The sequence below is a fragment of the Zonotrichia leucophrys genome, chromosome 1A (genome assembly GCF_028769735.1).
Source record: "Zonotrichia leucophrys gambelii isolate GWCS_2022_RI chromosome 1A, RI_Zleu_2.0, whole genome shotgun sequence".
In the NCBI taxonomy this organism is placed as follows: Eukaryota; Metazoa; Chordata; class Aves; order Passeriformes; family Passerellidae; genus Zonotrichia; species Zonotrichia leucophrys.
Window position 1 is genome coordinate 37,612,050 of NC_088170.1, and position 18,666 is coordinate 37,630,715.

Below are 18,666 nucleotides of genomic sequence, written 5' to 3' on the forward strand. Positions count from 1 at the left end.
GTCCCGCCCATCCGGGGCATTTGCCCCTCCTCTCCACGCGGATTGGCTGCAGTGGGGTAGCGAAGGGCGGGAACTCCTCACTCGCTGCTCACGGCTTCGAGCCTCAGCCAATGACGGCGTGACTTGTCCGTCCCCGCCCCCCTGGCTGTAGCTCCGCCCCCGGCGCTGTCGCGCAGTGACGAGGCGGCCTGGCAGGCGCGGGGCGGCCGCGCATGCGCCCGGGGAGGGTGGCCCCTTCCTCCCCGCCTGTCACCTCTCGGCTGGTGCCGCTGTGCCGGGGACCGACACCGGGGCCGCCTTTTCCTCCCGTTCCCCTCCGTCTGCCGGAGGGAAGGGCCTTCCAACCTTGTCTGCAAGGGTTCCGGCTGCCTCCCGGCGGCCGCGCCCGCGTCACCGTCCCCATGGAGGAGCCGCTGGCGCTGCACCCCGTGAAGCTCTATGTGTACGACCTGTCCAAGGGCATGGCCCGGCGCCTCAGCCACCTCATGCTGGGTAAGAGCACGGCGAGGGAGCCGGGGCCGCACCGGCCGCCGCCTCCCGCGGGCTCCCGTTCCGCCACCGACCACCGCGGCCCGGCTTTGCCGCGCCGGAAAACGGGGCCGAAGTCGCCGCCTGCCGCCCCGGGGATGGCGGTCCCCGCCCGGTATCGTTCCCCTGAGGGAGCGGCCCGCCGGGAAAGGCTCCCCGAGGGCGCTCCGGGCGGCGCCGGTGTCCGGCGGGTGCAGCGCGGCTCGGGATGCGCGGGGCTTGCCCGGCGGCTCGGTGCCTGGGGACGCTGCGGGGTTTGGCTGCGGGACCCCGCTGCCTTCGGGACGATCAGTGCAGTGCGGCAGATGCAGCTGCTCTGGGTCCAGGCTGCTCTCCCGCAGCCGCCCGTTGTCGCTGCGCGGGTGTATTTCCTAACGGCACAGTAAAAGTGTTCCCTGGCCCCTGCAGGGAGGCACGGCGCGGCTCCCTGAGCCCGGCCGGTGTGCGGCCGCGGCTGCAAGGCTGAGCTGAGGAAAGGCGCCTGCTGTTTACAAGGTTATGGAGCTCGAACGGCTCCATGTTGTGGTGAGGCCGGGCTGGGCTGGTGATGTGCAGCTATCCTCCCTCTCCTTCAGAGGGTTTGTAGGAGTCTGCTGGATGTGTTGTCGAGATTGTGTGCGTTTCCAACCGAACCTGAAACTTGGGATTGAAAGGAAACAGGTTTTGCTTAAACTTTTGGAAGCGTGAATTATGAATGCAACAGGAGAGTGTTTTACACCTGTTATGAGCAGATTCTGACCTGTGTCAGACCAGCAGTCTGTGTGGGATGAGACTTCTCAACAGACTCAGTGTCTGAACAGATGGCTCTGTGTAATCTTGTTTTACAGTTTGTTGGCATTCACTTTGCTCATCTGCCCTATGAGGAGATTCTTGTGATTTCCTGCAAGCTTAAAATGAAAGTCCAAAGCATGAGGTTTCATGAAGGTCAACGATAGGTTTGCAAAGTTAGGAAGAAAATAGTACAGGGATCATGTGTTTTGTGCTCTGTTAGTCATTTAGCAGCAACCGCTTTGGGAGATGTGTGTTTCCTGCACTGGATAACCTCAAAACTTTTCATGTGGTCAGAATTGCTTCTACTGTAGCCCGTAGGGAAATAGCTTTTCGCCTATCAGGTGAAATAGCCATGTTTTATCATGTGCTAAGAGTTATAAATCTTGAGATTACATGGGTGCATGATTTACCTGTAATTGAGTTGAGTAGAGTATAACTACTCTTATATCAAAGTGTTGGTCCAAGCAAAGACTGTAAACAGAGGTAGGTTGCCACTATAATTATCTCCATGCCAATCTCCACACAGATCAAGCAAAGGCTTTTTAGCTCCCTTTTTGCCTACAAAGTCAGTCTTGGCATCTTGTAGCTTTCTGAATTTCCACATAAAAACACCTAGCACATTACTTCATTTTGATGCTTTCTAATCTATTCAGACAACTTGGAAACTTTTGTGCTTGTGATATAGTTTGGTGGTAAATTTTGGGAATCTGAGCAGTGAAAAGGAAAGCTTAAAAACCTGAACACTTCTGGGTAGGAGGGGAAGTGCTGCTTGCTAGTACTGCCTGGTAACTGTGTTCAGATGTGTTCGTGGAATGTGGCCAACTAGGCCCGCGTGGTCACAGTGACAATGCAGACTGCAGAACATTTGAGATGGTGCATCCTGTGACATGATTGTTCGTAAAACAAATCATTCTTTCTTTCTTCCTTCCTTCCTTCAAGTTGTGTCTTCTATGCATTCACACTCGTCTCTGTTTCAGATGATTTTGGAAACCTCCCCAAGAGCCAAGTGATTGAGAGAATACTCCTCTTACCTCATGCATAGACCCTTTTTTCCCTGAAGAACAACAAAAAAACTCTTCTTATTATTCTGCATATCAACCCTCAGGTGGTCAATATCAATTCTTTCTTTAGTGATGTTCAGAAACTGTAGGTCTTCGAGGAAGGTCACAAAAATCAAAGAAGAAGGCATTTCTTAAATGATTTACACTTGGCATCTCTACTTGCAGTATTCTCTTCATCAATGCCAAGTTTGAAACAATGCTTTTGCTCTCAGTCATAATCCTGTAATGTTGCCTACATTGAAATACATTGTTTTAGAAAGAAAAAAATAAATACCGTAATTGATTGTGCTAAAATCAATTTCTGTCAGGCTTGAACACAGCAGCTCAGGTCCCCTTGCCAGAGGGGGATGAATCCTGTCTTGTGAGACTGACCACTGCAAGGGCACACTGCACTGTGGCTTCTTGTGCTGACAGGGTCCAGAGGTACTGGGGGCCATGTCAGGGGTCAGCTCTCACTGCCAAATTTACACTGACTTGTTCAGTACCTTTCTCTCTGTTGTTGTTTAGTGAATCTGGAAGGCAGAGATGTTTAGCACAGTTCATAGCAGGCTTTAGAGTGACTTGGTCTTGTCCCTTGGACAGTCTTTGTTTTTCTTGGCCAGTTTACTCCTTCTCTACCCAGACTACTTTTAGTTTTCTTACTTTTCTGTAAGCTTTCTGTAATTTAGTGACTATTCCTATTCTGAAGGATACATGACCAAAAATTGTAGTTCACTTGCCTTTGGTATCAGAAGCAGCACATTTAATTTTTATGTTGCTTTACATTACATCTTCTCAATAGCTACTGTTGGTCCTCTCTCCCCCACTCTCAGTCTGTGACTACATTTGGCTGTTCAAATACTTGTTATAATAATGAGAAATGTTGACCTGAATGCAGTAAGCTTTCTGTTGCCAAGACAGAAAACATAATCCACCTGATTCTGTGGAGGCTAAAGAGGAAAAGAGAATAGTTCAGCTTGCAGTGCTGATTTTGAAATAGACGTCCAAAGGCAGAGAAGTCTTTAAGGAAGATTAAAATCTTATTGCATCATAGGCTTAAAGAAAAATATCTACCAGCTCAAAGTTCTCCTGTCCTGTAACTGAGGTTATTGCTTTTGTGACTCACAGAGTGAGCTGGGAGCTTGGTTAACCACAGCAGCCTTGGCTCAGTGTAGTGTAAATTAACGTTGAGTGGACTGGGAGTATGTTTTGGTTGAAATTTTTAAGTGGTGCATTCAGCTGTAGGGATTTAACAGCCCAGAGGGAATTGGAGCGAAAGGTAACTGCTGAAAGGAGGTGCCTTCTGCTTGGTTCCATTTTCCCAGGCCAGCACATTTCTCTGCTTCTCCTCCATCTGTTCTGAACAGTTTTGAATTGCTTCAGCAAGATATTCTATCAGCTTTGCTCCCAGCATTTGCTGGGGATTTAACGAAAATGGCATGTGTTACCCTCCCCCAATATAGCCTACTTCTGCCTCTCTCTAGGCACCTCAAGGAGAAGGGAATTGAGGCAGGCTCCTCCCTCTCTGTTAGGTTTTCTCTTTTGCTTTGGTTGAGCGCGCTGGGTAGCACATAGAAGAGAGTGTTTGCCTAATTAGAGTAATTTTCAATTCATAAAAGGCAGGAATCTTAATGGATTGTCCTAGGGAAATGACAACAATATGCAAAGCAGTGCACTGCTAGGAACACTTACCAACACTTGCCTTGTTCGACCAAATTGTATAACTTCCGATTCCACAGGAGAACAGTTCACTACATTTTTTTAGAGTCTTTTATGGTCTTCTGGAGTTTGCATATCCATTGTAGACCACAAATATACTGTTAAAGATACTGAGCTTCCTGTTATTTCTTTACAGCTCAAAACAGGTGTAGATCTTGCACTGAGGGCTGGATGGCCTGAACTCCAAATGGGGTAAACTAAGGGCCCATCTGCACAGACAGTTCCTTCCCTCATGTCTCAGAACTCCTCTGCCCTTCAGTATAATAATTTGGATTAATATACAAATGCCACTTTTGTTTGATATTTAAAATGCACAGGAATAATCAACATTGTTTGGCCCTCAAGATTAATAAATTACTGTGACTATAAAAAAGATTGGTGAGCATCTAATCTCCCTTGTGCTTGGCTTTCCAGACAAATCTAAGCATGGAAGTAATCCAGTTTGATTGTATTCTAAAATTATATGGGCTTGCTTCTTCTTTCAAAATACCCCTATATCTAAACAATTACAGTCTCCTGAATTGATTTTACAAGAAACTAATCTAACTACTTCATTCTCCCTGTTTCTGTGACTAAACTGAGGGTCCTGGAATTGTTTATGTTTTATTTTTCTCATAGGTTTCTGGCTCATGTAAACACCATTAAAATATTTGAGCTATGAATGTTATAAAGAAAATAAAACAGTAAATATAAAAGCTTGTTTACTTGCTACTTACTCTGCCTTATTGAAAGAAATTGAATCTTTGAGATGCTTAAGCACACAGATTTATGCTGAACTGACATCACCCCCCCCCAGGTTCTTGTGAGTATTTTCAGGAAAGAGCCACAGAAGCACATGAGCAAGGGAAAAATGAAAAAGTAAATAAACAAACAAAACCATCCCCAAACAAAAACCATGGTGATCATATTTCCAAAGACGGACAGGCTATCCCCTGAAACTCTCACAAATATAATGCAGTAGCTTTTCATGTCCATGTTTATGGTCTGTGATGAAAACAAGGTACCTTGACTTGCATTAGCTTGGAATGGATGCAGATCAATTAAGCTGATTTGCTTCACATTTACTTCAGGCTGAGCTGGCACATGGGCAGTTTCTGTGGGAGGGCTGATACCTGATAGCCTGGCCATATGCAGTAAATGTTGTGTGATCAAATGTGTACATCTAAATTTTCAGTGACCTTTCCTGTTCAACAGCCCCTGACCCTTGAAATATTTAAACCAGTTAGCATCTTGCTGTTTCCCTGTTTTACCTGGATAACAAAATCACAGAAGAGGTAAGGTTTGAAGGGACCACAGTGGGTTATCTGGTCCATCCTCCCTGCACAAGCAGGGTCATCTCAGGCACGTCTCAGGCACAGGTTTGTGTCCACATGGTTCCTGAGTATCTTCAGTGAGAGAAACTCCACAACCTCTCTGGGCTACTATTCCAGGGTGTTATCACCTGTACAGTAAAGAAGTTCTCCTCATGTTCAGATGGCTCTTCCTGTGCCTCAGTTTCTGCCCATTCCCTCTTGTCCTATTCTGTGTCACCACTGAGAAGAGCCTGTATCCATCCTCTGGATAACCCTTCCTTCAGATACAGGAAGTATCCAAAAGAGCATCATCCCCTCAGGACATTCCTGTTCTGCATTTTGAGCATGTGCATTCTTTGGATTAGCTTTACTGTAGGTATGAGCAAAGAGTAATGCCTGCAATTTATTGCTGCAAGAGCTTTTGGAAATGACTGAGAGAATCTCTACACAGTAATAGACAGCCTCAGGTTATGAGTAAATGTTTGGTTTTGGTGGCAGCACCAGCACACAGCTCTACCCACACTGCAGTGACCACAGGGGTTTGGAGTGTTGTGGCAAGGAGTGGAAGAACAGGAAATGTGATGATATCTGCCAGTATCCTGGATCATGTTTGCAATCCCTTCTTCCAGTCCACTCGATTGACTATGGGATGTCAGCTCTATTGCACTGTAGGACTATTTGGGGAAGTTCATGGCAACCTTGAGCTTCTGGCTTTCAAGTGGACAGTGCTGCCAGAAGCAGCTTTATTGGAAAGTGTTGCTGCAAGGCCCAGATACAACTTGTGTCTTAGCACTCACAGCAATGCTGTAGCCTTGCTTGGTCATGCTGTTGGGGCTGTTGTGTGTATCAAGCCTTCAGAGACTCTGGGCAAAATATTTTGTGTGTAGTGAGCAATGTCAAGCAGAAGGCAAATACAGCTCATTAGTGCATGCTGCCCTGACTGCTCTGCCTTAGCTTATCAGGGGTGGCAGTGGTGGTGAGCTGTCACCTGTTCTGTGTAGTGGCTGAGTCTGGGAGAAAGGGCAAGAGGAGTCATAGAGGAGGGTTCCCACCAGAGGCAGACTTGAGAGGGAAGATGATTGTGTCCATGAATTTCTGTACATAACCTCTTACATGGCAGACAAGCAACACTGAGATTCTTGCTGAGCAGCAGGAAAGGGAGCTGCCCGAGTTCCTCAGAAACCGGTGGCCATTGATTTATTCCTCTGTGGCTCAGTCTGAGTTGAAATGACAACAGCCAGCTGTGAAGCCTGGGGTACTGCAGCAGCTTAGCAAAAGTTCTCAGTCTTGGATGTCTCTGTTTGATGCATATGTGGCCAATAATGGCAGGTTTCTTAGGCATGGGATTCCCCCAGCAGAACTGTCACTGAAGACACTTGCACTGCCTCTCACCAGACACAGTCCATCAGTGGAAGAAAGGGGTTATATTTTGTCTGCAGCAGGCTGAGAGCTACCACAGATGCCTTATTGTCAGCAGTGCTGCAGATCTGGTGTGTGTTTTCCACAATGCCAGCTTGGTTAATGACTTTTAGGAGCCAAGGAAAAATAGTGGGTCTGCAGCTTCGTTAAGATTTTCAAATCAGTGTTGGCACAAACCAGCCAAGCTGAGCAGCATCAGACAGACCTGCCTTGTGAAGATAGGCAGCTTCACTTGCCAAAAGCTGTTCTGCTACTGCCCTGGCAGTTTCTGCCTTTGGACTGCTACAGACTTCATGTGTGACAGTAGAGATTGGACTACAGTCCAAAACAAAGTCCAATTCCTGAATTCTGCTTGGGTTTTGTACATACAGACAATTACTTTGGTGAAAAGGGACCTCTAGAAGTCCTGCTTAAGGTAGAGCCAACAAAAGCAAATTCTTTAGGGCTCTGGACAGCAGAGTTCTAAGTATCTTCAAGGATTGAAAACCCATATGCTTTCTGGACTCCTGCTCCACTGTTTGACCACCTTCATGACAAATGTTTTCTCTCCTTCCTACTGAATTGTGAATTTCCCATTTACCAGCTAGCACCTGTTGCCTTGCTCTGTGCCTATCTGAGCAGAGCAAGGGTCCCCTTTCATCCATACCTGTTGGGTACTTGTAGACAGGAATACAGAGTCTCGGCTTTCTCTTCTTGAGGATGAACACACCAGTTTTCTCAGCTCTTCTTCAGTACAGTAAGTGCTCCAGCCTGGTATGTCAGTGTCTTTTATACTGTGGTGATCCAAAAGTGGACACAGCACTCCAGATGTGGTCTCACAAGTGTCAAACTGGAGGACAGAGTCACTTCCCTTGAGCTGTGGGCTGCAACCTTATTAGAGCAGCCCATTGTGTAGCTTTTGCTGCAATGGTATTTTCAGGTAGGTGTTGTAATTGCATGAGCAGGTCCTGGCAGCACCTGTGACATTGTCAATATCTACCACAGCTCTTTCACCTGCATTCAGTATCTAGGTACAAAGTGCCAACTCTCTGGAAAGTATTTTGTTATTGTCTGCTGCAGGTGTGTGTGAAAGTAAATATAATAAGATGTTCTCTTTCAATTTAGCATGCAAAGGACAGGCACGATTCTAATATGTGCTGCCTTTGAAATGGTTTGTTTCTCTGGTCTGAAGGATAAAGTTCAAGTTTCTAGTGAAAAAGTGATTTATCATGAGCAAATGTGTAATAGTTTGTTAATAGATACAGAATGCTAACTGGGCAAAGCCAAAGGGTAGAGCCAAGCAGAGGCCAGTGCTGCCTGTGGTGCTGAGCCTGCAGGGCCAATGGGCTGCAGAGCTGGCAGCTCTGGAGCATGAGGTGAAACCTCTCCTGGGGAGCATGTGGAGCAAAGGCCAAAGGCTCACGAAGCACAGCAGTGAGACAAGCTAAGGGGCCAGCAGATGCTTCTGAGATACTGCAACACAGTGTTCTGGTTCTGCCATGGCCTCTCTCTCTTGGCCTTCATCCTCCAAGCCCACATTTCTGTGCAATGGGTTGACAGGGAATGTGGCTGCTGCCTGGCTGTGACCCATGGGAGTGACAGATCAGTCCTCCTGCTTCAAAGCTACACGTGCTCACTTCAGCTGATGTCTCTGTTGTCACAACAGCCTTTTCCCTGCCTCTGCTCTGCCATGACCCTCATCTGAAGCAGGTACCTATTTTGCTTCAGCCCTGAGTGGAAAAAATGTGTTGGTGATTGCTTTTTCTTGTGGCCAGAGGAGTACTCAGTCTAGTGCTTGGGTTCAAGAGAATACCAAATGCTGGTATGCACAAAGTTTTTCTGTTCTAAATCTGCTTTTTGGGGGTTCTGCACCTTGTTCAGGAAATGAAGTTATAACACATCTCCCTCAGCATGCACCAGCTCCCTCCAAGCTCCCAAAGGGAGGGTACCTGGGACCAAGCCTTTCGGTTATGAGCCTATGATAGATAAAATAATTGAGCCTGGAGCAGTAAAAGCTGGTGACCTTTTGAGGTTTAATAGGTTTAATCTTGAGATCCTACCATGAACAACAAAGAGGTTTAGGTCTCCTACTTCTAGGGAACTGGAAACACATTTTAAAAGGGACCTTTTCTCTGAGACCCAATTATATTATCAGTGTGGTGGTGCTTGAAGCAAGTCTTTGTTGCTTTGTTCTGGAAAACACACAGCTTTATAACTTGTGTAAATTTCAGTGCTGTATTTCTCTACCTCAGTTCCCACTTAAACTAATTTTTAAGGGCAGGGGTTGGGAGGGAAAAGAGGAAATCATGGAATACATTATAGAGGCTACCACCACTGCTCATATGTTTAAGTCAGACCTCTCATCAGCTAATGAAAAGGAGGACTGAATACACTCTGCTTGCCAGCTGCCTGCAGTTAGGAAATCTGTTAAATTCAACTCTTCTGCTCCTGATTGAAGACTCTAATTTTAGGAAAATGTTTTCTTGGTCTGTAGAAAAACACCTAAGGAAGGTAAGCATCAGAAGGATAGGATGGCATTACTACCTCTGCCTGTCGGGAGGGATTAAGTACAGAGGGTGTGGGGATTAAGTAGTTAATTTGAAATTTTAAAAGCAGCTCTGGATTAAATCTTTTGTGTTGCTCTCATGGTGAAATAATAAGCATGGTTCCTAAGTGATTGATGGAAAGTAGGCTGAAATCTGGAAAATACATTGCTAATAACTCTTCTTTTCTCTGCATACAGGGAAACAGCTGGATGGCATCTGGTAAGTGACTAGATTTAAATTGCATCATGTGGGTAAAACACTGGTGTAGGAAGTATTTTCAATATGCAGTTATATATGCTTCAGAGCTTCAGAACATTTTGTGGTGGAAGAGAGAGCAAGGCACTTTTTGCTGCTGCATAGAGATTGGCAGTAGGATTATGTACAGTCAGGTGCTAGTTAAACCACTCTGTTCAAAGCTCAGTGGACCCCATGGAATAGGGTGTTGTTAGTAGCTGTTGTGTTTTTGTGAACCTGTGTACTTTTTCAAGGGTTAAGATGGGGTCCTTCTCCCAAGCACTTTGTCTTGTAATTCCAGGCATGACTAAACATGATAGGAAAAGAGTAGGTGGGAAGAAGGTATTACAGAATCAAGTCTTCTGCCATATAAGAGCAGTATCTACATTCAGTCACAAAAAAACCCCTTAATTTCCTATAATTCATATCAAGAATTTTGATATCACACAAAGAGGGTTTGTTTGGTTTCATTTTAGAGGCAAGAAAACCCCTAAACCCTTGTCCATCCATTTTCCTGTCCTCTGATCTGTCTCCAGTGGCTGTGTGACCATCTTCTCAGGCGGTGGGAAGTCTCTGTCAGGGTGCTAGCAGGTCTAGTTCTGTCTCTGAGGGCTGACCTCACCCTCAGCCCGTTAGCTGAGAGAGGCTCATGCCTGGGCTCTTAGCTAAACCTGTTCTTTCCTAACTGCTTGCAGGATTACAGTAGGCTTGATAATCATTGCTTCCATATCCATTCATGTCTCAGCAGATCCTATTCCCACTCACAGAAACACATTGACCTTTTCTTTCAGTTATTCCCTTCATTATGTCCTTCAGCTCATCAATTTATCAGTGATTTATCTGCTAGGCTATTAACTTTTTTCCTTGATTTCAACTTTTTTGTTTTGTTTTGTTTTCTGTGGCAGGCACACCTCCATAATAGTCCATAAGGATGAATTCTTCTATGGCAGTGGAGGGATCTCCAGCTGTGCACCTGTAAGTTAAACTTAATTTTCTGATAATTTTTTGTAAAGTTATCTGATCAGAATTGCTTGTGTTCCTGTCTTTTAGAAAAGCAGCAAAAGACTTCTAAATTTAGACAGATGCTGAAGCCAGCTGCTTGTCATGGTTTCCCAAGGAACTGAGGGTGAGGGGAGCATGGACAGTGGGTTTAAGCCCAACTCAGTTCAGGCTGGGGGTTGCTTCTTCTGGTAGAGCCAATCTATGCAGAACACCTTTTGCAACTGCTTTGCCAGAGTGACACCTTGTCCAATTCTGTATCATTAAGTGTTACATGCAGACTCTTTTAAGAGTAAAAAAAAGCCCCAGACCACAATGTTTTCTCAGACCTTTCTGTTCTTAGAGAGGTAAAATGGATGGGCCATGCTTCTAAAGGAGAGTTTTGCCATAGATTAGAGCTTTCAGCCCAAAGAGCCAAATATACCAGCTGAAATGGGAGTTTCATGTTCCTTCTCATTCTCCTGAGTGCAGAACAAGGGAGGCCAACAGGGCTTTTTGCTTGATAAACATCCCAAAAGCTCCTCCTTGGGATGTTGATAAACATCCCAAAAGCTCCTTCTTTTGTGCCTGCACGAACCATAACAGCTTTATTCAGTAGATTGCTCCAAGAGAGTTCAGCCTGATCATTTGATGACAGTATCTTCTGGCTGTTCATTTTTACAGGGAGGGACACTTCTTGGCCCTCCAGACACAGTTGTTGATCTGGGGAACACTGAAGTCACTGAAGAAATTTTTCTGGAATACCTTTCCTCTTTGGGGGAATCTGCATTCCGGTAAGTAACAGCCTGTACTGGAAAACCTGTACCGAAAAGGTGCAGAATGGAGGAAGGTGTTATGAAACCAGTCCAGCTCCCAGAGCTTCTGTCTGCTTACTCTCTCATGTGGTACTCTTCTAATATGGACTGGACTGATGCACCAATACACACAAGGAGCTACTTTCTAGGCTGGGAAAGCATTCTTCTGGGAAGTCTTTAACACTGTTTTTTGTAAAATCCAATAATGCCTAAAATGTTTTTGAGAGAATCACCAGAGAAAATGAAATCTCTCAGTAAATAGCAGTTTGCCCTGTGAGTCATAGGTAGTCACTGTAGTGAAGCTGCCAATTTTCACATGAGTAGAAGCAAGGTCTTGACTGGTAAATGGTCTGCCCTGCTTCTCACAAGAGCAGGAAACCACAACATTTAGAGTTCTGGCTGTCTTTCAGAGTCAATATTGCTGTGATTTCTCGTTACTGCTACTGTGGTTTTAATTGAAGAAACCTGACCTCACCTGTTCTCCCAAAAATGGTTGCATTAAAGTAAGGGATATGGAGAGATGTCATTTTCCACCCTGATTCAATTGAATTTGAGGGTGAATTGATGTCTGTATTTTACCTATTTGCCTTAGAATTCTTTGGGGTGGGGGAGGAAGTGCTAATGTAAGATTCTTCATTAAGGGTGTTTTTTTTCTGCTTGTATGATTTATTGCTGAATCTGTGGGGTTTTTTGTTTCAATTTCTTTTCTGTGGCACAGAGGAGAGTCTTACAACCTCTTTGAACATAACTGCAACACCTTCAGTAATGAAGTGGCACAGTTTCTGACAGGAAAAAAAATCCCTTCCTATATCACTGACCTTCCATCTGAAGTTCTCTCCACGTGAGTATGGATGCCCCTCCTCTCTGTAGCTGCTTCATGCTAATGCTTAAACATTTGACAGAGCCAGCAGTACCAGTTCCTGATGGATCTGTCTGAGAACCAGCATGAGATTAAGGAGAGGATGCAATTTTCTTTACATCAACACTTGCAACACTCTATGACAAGTGCTAACTGGCACTGGTGTCCCAAAGACAGGAGAAGGATGTTCTCCTGCCTTTAACTTAAACTAGCTGTTTTGTGATGGTCTCTTACATAGAGGAAGTTTCAGATGACAGTGTAAGGGGTTCTTTCCCTCTCAGATAACCAGTATCTGTTCAAAGTCATTTCTCTAAGCACCATAATTGCAGAGGTGTCACTTTGCTTGTGAAGAGGCAGGGGAGATACAATTTTAAAATTAATGCTGGAGTTTTAAAGCCAAGATCGGGTGGAAAAAGAGGATATGGAAAAAAGGAAATTAAGAATTTCCTGCTTGATAATTCAGATGTTGTTTTTGTTTGGGTTTTTTTTTAACTCTCAGCTAGTGAGGATCCCAGTGGGATGATGTGAGCTCCAACATTTATGTCTTACTTCTCGTAACAGTGGTGTAGCACATTATTTGTGAGACATGGGTCTTCTACCCTGGACTCTTAGAACTTCAGATCTCTCAAAATCAAATAATGTCTGTAACAGAGGGAGTCTTACTGAAAGACAAGCCAGGTGCTACAGATTGCAACAGAAATTATTCTGGGAGTGTTGAACCATTGTCTTTTAAGTAAGCTAGAGGCTATTCTTTTGGCAGGCCTCAATATTGATGTACTTAATAGAACACTGCCATTGCATAACAAGGATTTTGTTTGCACACTTAAGTAGAATGAATTGCTGAGAGCTGGTTTCAGACAGTGTTACATTAGCAGTCTAGGCATGTTAGGACTCAGAACTACCTTATCTGATGATTATATGATATAAAATCATGTTTAAGTTTCTTAGTTATTGAACAGTAAACTAATAGGTTAAATTAGTGTGTTTTAGTTTGTAATGGAACTCTTTTCTTCAAATTTGCTTCTAGAATGTTGGTTTGATTGCACTCTAGGAAGTGAGTGCACTTCAGTGGTAAATGGGAGTTGTTGACCAAGTAAACTCTTTGAGATGTTTATTTCTTTGCCTTCTCAGACCTTTTGGACAAGCTCTAAGGCCCCTCCTGGACTCCATCCAGATCCAGCCACCCGGAGGCAATACCTTCAGCAGACATAATGGACAGAGCTAACAGGAGTGACCCAGTGTGCCCAGCCTCACCAGGCCTCTTCCTTTTTAAACAAGAATCTACCAGATTTCTATTTTATAATTTCTCATGAGAATTAACTCTAAAGAAGTTACAAGACAAGTTTTAAAATTTCCTGGGGAGAGAATTTATCAGGGTGCATGTAAGACAATGCTACCAAAAATATTGCCATAATTTCTAATAGTATTACACTAATTTATAAAGGCTGTCTTGTCCAAGTAGGCTGACACTTTCCATGTAACTCCTGTGCTGGTAAGTGGAAATTCATTCCATGAGCATTCAATGGCCCATTACACAACTTGAAGTAAGTAAGGGGATGTCCTGGCCATCCCTTGCATCTCTGTCTTGTCACTGCCTCTGTTATGAGGGTATTTGCTGAAGTCTAGCAAAAAAAGCAGAGCAAGTATTGGTAGCCTAGGAAGTGAAGGTGTCCCAGGATTAGTCTGCATATTTCACTGACATTTGCTCAGAGGGAAGAGCTGAACTCATATGATTAGAATATCTGCAGTGGTACAGGTGTATGGGAAAGGTGATGAAGCTGAACCATGTGTCAGTGTCACAGTCAGAAGCTGAAATTCAGTGGGACTTGCTGTGGTGGAAGGGAACCTGGAGCTGAAGGTTACCAAGAGCCTTGTCATTCCAGATCCAAGAGTTATGGGAAAGAACCAGTTGAAAGAAGAGAATCTCATGAGCAGAAGTGGTAGAGACAAATTTCAGGTGAAAGTAAAATGAAGTGAAAAGTTTCCTTTTCTCACACATAAGCTTATCAGCAGATAGACAGAACCTTGTTAATGCATAAGAACTGTTTTCTTGGTTTTTTTTTTTCCTTGCAAAGCCAGAGGTACGGTACAGCAGGGCAGGAGTAGCATGGCAACTGCATGATAATACCAGTTGGACCAATTCTGCCTTCAGTATCCAATTGCAGACACAGTAGGAGTTCCAACAAAGTGCTGCCCTTTCCAAAGCAGTCAAGCACATCAGGGCTCTCCTTATGAGAAATAAGTGCTAGGTCTCCCCAAATGTAAAGAAAATGAGGAAGAGTAAAATTAAGCTTTTCTGTGGAACAACTGAGTTTCTTGGGATACATGCAGAAGCAGTCCTGTGCTTAGATTAACCTTTGATTATAGCAATACTACATCTTCTAGTTTAAGATTTTTAGAGCTTTGCATTTACTTGCAGTGAGTGGGAAAGAACAGGGGAATGAAAAATTAGGCACAATGTTTTCTTTTCATGCATATATATACACACTACTTTCCTGAACAACTTTGTAGCAGTTACATTTAGGAAGGAATATAAGAAGGACATCAGACAAACCCCAGACACCGCTGATGCTCTGTAAATGGGGATTGCACATCCCAGATGCTGCCAGAAAAGCATCTATGCAAATGTACAGCCCTTTGTCCAGTGCTTTGTTGTGTAAAGTATTGCTGCAAGTTCAGTCCTGCACTGATCTCAAACTTCCTGCACTGGAAACTTCTTATATACCTAAAGGAGATGTCTTTCCTGTGCTGGGTTTTTTCTCTTGGAATAATGCAGATTGATGAATTTCTCACACTGTTACTCTATGTGGACGATAACAGTTTGTATTTTTGAGGGGTTGGAATAGAGGAAAACTGCAGTTTTGTCACTGTCAAATACTCTGTTGTCCTGCACCTTGTGGAGCCAGTGCAGAGATGGGGATAGGGTATTGTCAGGCCATTCTGCTGTTTGATGTTCACCTGCTCTCAGTGCACAGCAGTGGCCCCTGCAGCCCAGATGCTTCTTTTCCTTGTCATTCTCACCTTGTGCCATCAATTTCTCCTTAAGCATTTCATTTGACAGACTCGACTCAGAGGTAACTGCAGCAGTTACTACAGATGACTTTATACAAAAGCTTTCAATCTTTCCCCCTCCAAACGTCCTGTTTGCAGAAAACATTCTATGAAAGACAGTTATGAATGCCTTTTGATGCTCCTAGAGGAAGGATTGGTGTTTGGTTTTACTACACCATAGCTTAGTTTTCCTGTCCAGTATATATATTATCTCCAGTCTTTTCCCATATGTGTTTGTGAAGAGTAACCAGCCTTTCATCTTAATACACACATGACTGTGCCACAGAATGCTGTAGATGATGTTAGAGATCTTGGAGCTTCCTCAGTTGGGCAGGTACACTCAAGCTGTGCCCAACATCCTGCTGTGCTCGTTTGGTACCTGCAAGCAGCACAGCTGTGCTTGCTTGCACAGCTGCCTGTGATGGAAGCACTGGTGCCATGCTTTCTGCCCCACACACACAATAAGGATATGCCCTGTATGTTCACCACTCTGGATGTCCTGAGCCTAGTTTCTGCTGGGCTGCCTACTTCAGGACTTTCTGCATCCTCTCAGGGCAGGAAAGAAAAGGAAGACATTCACTCTGTGCATTTTGCAATCTGCCTTTTCACCTCCTGAGCAGAGCCCCTTTGCAGAGATAATGCTCGTTCTTTAAGGTCACTGGGTAAAATTTCACTCAGCCATACATTGTTTGCAATAGTCAGAGCTCCTGGGCTCAGGACCTATCTTGGGTTTTGTGGCAAAAGAACTGTAAGAGGGAATCCTCTTTGCTTGCTCTTACTGGGTAATGAGACCCCACCTGTTTTCTCCAAAGATGGTTATGTGTAAATTGCAGGACTGTGCCCTTACTGTTCCACCCAGCTGAAAACAAACTAGACTGAGAAGTGTATGTAAATGTATATAGGTGAATGAACTTCAGCCAGCTGTTGGACAAAGGGGCAGGGGAACTGAAATCATGAAAGGGAACAGAATCCTTTTGCCCACACTTACTATTCTGTCTTGTATTGCTGAGGTTCCCCCGTGCCATTTAAAAATGTTAATAATGTCTTTAGGCAGAAAGTGATGTTTTGATTTACTTGTGGGTTTTTTTCTATTACAATAAAAATAAATACAACACATTTTTCTGGTTGAATGCATGTGCCCAACAGCTGCCCAGCCAATGCAGCTGCCCAGAAGTCATTATCTTCATTCTGGTCCCATCAGGGAAGTCCAGCTTGAGAAATTGTCCAAGCAGTTTGTGCCAGGTGCTGCTACTGGAAATAGTGGTGGCAACTGCCCTTTGCTCAAACTGGCCAAAGGCAATACTCTTATTTAAGTCTGGGAAATCTTTTCTTCTGTAAGTACTACAGTATTTAAAACCATACTGCTGCAGCTTGACACAGCTTGGATGAGGTGAAGGAAGATGTTCTGTCAGCACAGGTTTTGTTCAGACCTTGGTAATCTAAGTCTTCATGTATGAAATGTCTAATGTCTGCTTGTTGAAGAAGAGGCCAAACAGAGTTTTAAAATGGAAAAAAAGTGTTTTCCTGATTGCCTTGATGCTACTTTCAAAAGGGGAAAAAAAGGAAAAAAGCAGTAGAGTAAGAAGTTGACTTCCATGACTGGGTTCCTCTGGAGCTCCAGAGGGGATATTGGGGAGGATTATATAGCACTGCCTAAAATATCTGACTCTGGGGAAGAAATTCATTCTGCTTGGTTCAGCCTTCTGCATGCTTATTGATGGCATCCAAATGATGAACCACAGAGTTTCCTGTTTGTGTAACAGTCTGTATCAGCACAGTACAGAAGAGGTCTTGTAACAGAAGGGGATTGTAACAGAGATGTGTGATTGTGAATATTTTGGCTGTGTTCTTCAGATGTAGTGCTGGTTTGCTACCAAGTACTAGTACTGGCCTCACACAAAATACCTGGAAGCAGGTATTTAAATTATCTTTTTACTTTTTAAAAGTTTAATTTTAAAACTAAAAGGAAAACTTTGACCTTAATGGCAGCTCTAGACAGAGTGTAAGCCAGTGCTCACAGTTGTTTGCTTTCTAAACTTCAAACAAAATTTCCTGGCCTTTCCTGCTGGTAACAGAGGTTTTATTCCTGACAACAGCTGCTGCCTATCCGAGCGGCAACCAAGCGAATGTACCAGGAGTGGTTGGAATGTGGAGTATTAAATAACCAGAACAGCCATGGTGGCCCTGTTCTCAGAGCTAGCCCAGCTGAGGGAACAGCCCCAGCTGTGGACAGCTGTGCACTTCAGCACAAGGCACCTTTATGCTCCCAGGGAAACCAAGCTGTCCCAGGTCCTCACCAGCTGACACCGAATGGCCACCAAGGTGCTTCCTGGAGAGGCATTTTGACATGAAGAGACTCCCTAAAGCAGCAGGACAAGCTGAGGAAGCACAGCAGGTAATGCAGGTTCCAGGAAGTTCCCCTGGGTAGCATAAACCCAACAGTACTGCAGGAGTGTGAAAATGTGAATGCTGTCCTGTGTTTTAGCAGACCTCCCAATTCTGGAAAGTGCCCCGAGGTGGCACTGCTGCCTTGCAGCACAGGGGTGCACTTGAGCCTGGGAGAACAGCTCCTGCTTTTGGGATGCCCACAGTAATGTCAGTGCAAGAGGCACGAGAGGTGTCTCCCAGACAAGAAAGGTGCAGGTAGGAGCAGCTAGGAAACAAGACCACGGAGAAGCTTGGGCTACAGCAGAACCCAGTACAGTGCTGCTACAATGCTAATTCCACACTGCTTCCACCCAAACATGCTTTATGAAAAATAAAGGTTTGCATTCCTGAAACCCTGGGAGTTCACAGTGTGTCTGACCCCACAGCTGTCCTTTGAGAGCCCTGGGTGTTAGCTCACAGTTCTGCTGCATGGAGGAACAGTTCCTTGGCTCTTGGCACTCAAGCACCTAAATCCAGGAAGGCATCTCTGCTCACCCATCAGCATGCCATGGTAGGCACACTTGGATGGATTCATATTTTGGAGTAAGTGTCCACACATTAACTGATGATAAATGTGTAACCACACTTCAACAAGTCCTATAAATGAGCATAACCCTAAACTCAACTCAAAACTCTGCACCCAAGTGCATACAAAGTAGCTGGGTACTAAGAAACCGTTCTGGAAGCTTCCCTGCATCTGAGAAAAGAGTTTCCAGAGGTGGGAGCCCATAACCAGGGTCTGGTCCAGAAGGCCACAGATTCTGCAGAAATATCAGTGTTGGAGTGAGTGACACATGCAATACCCATCCAAGACTTCCTGACTCGCTGTGTTGCAGAGGCAGCTCACAGAAACAGAATGGAAACAGCTGTCCTGGTGGACTCAACAAATGTCTCCCTCAGAAAGTAGCTGAGGGTATTTTGGTAAACCTTGTCCGAGGCAGTGGCACAGAGGTGAATTATTAACATTGTTCTGTACATACCCCTGCCACTGAGTGGGAGCAGTAAAAT

The 18,666-nt window shown here is 44.6% G+C and overlaps 1 protein-coding gene across 1 annotated transcript; it reads left to right on the forward strand.

Moving 5' to 3' along the window:
- The first annotated feature begins 175 nt into the window (after positions 1-175).
- DESI1 (desumoylating isopeptidase 1) lies at positions 176-16,347 on the forward strand. Its single transcript, XM_064702317.1, has 6 exons — positions 176-492; positions 9,492-9,513; positions 10,434-10,503; positions 11,191-11,300; positions 12,040-12,162; positions 13,312-16,347. The coding sequence occupies exons 1-6, from the start codon at positions 213-215 to the stop codon at positions 13,403-13,405; spliced, it is 699 nt and encodes a 232-aa protein (XP_064558387.1). The 5' UTR covers positions 176-212; the 3' UTR covers positions 13,406-16,347.
- The last annotated feature ends 2,319 nt before the right edge of the window (positions 16,348-18,666 follow it).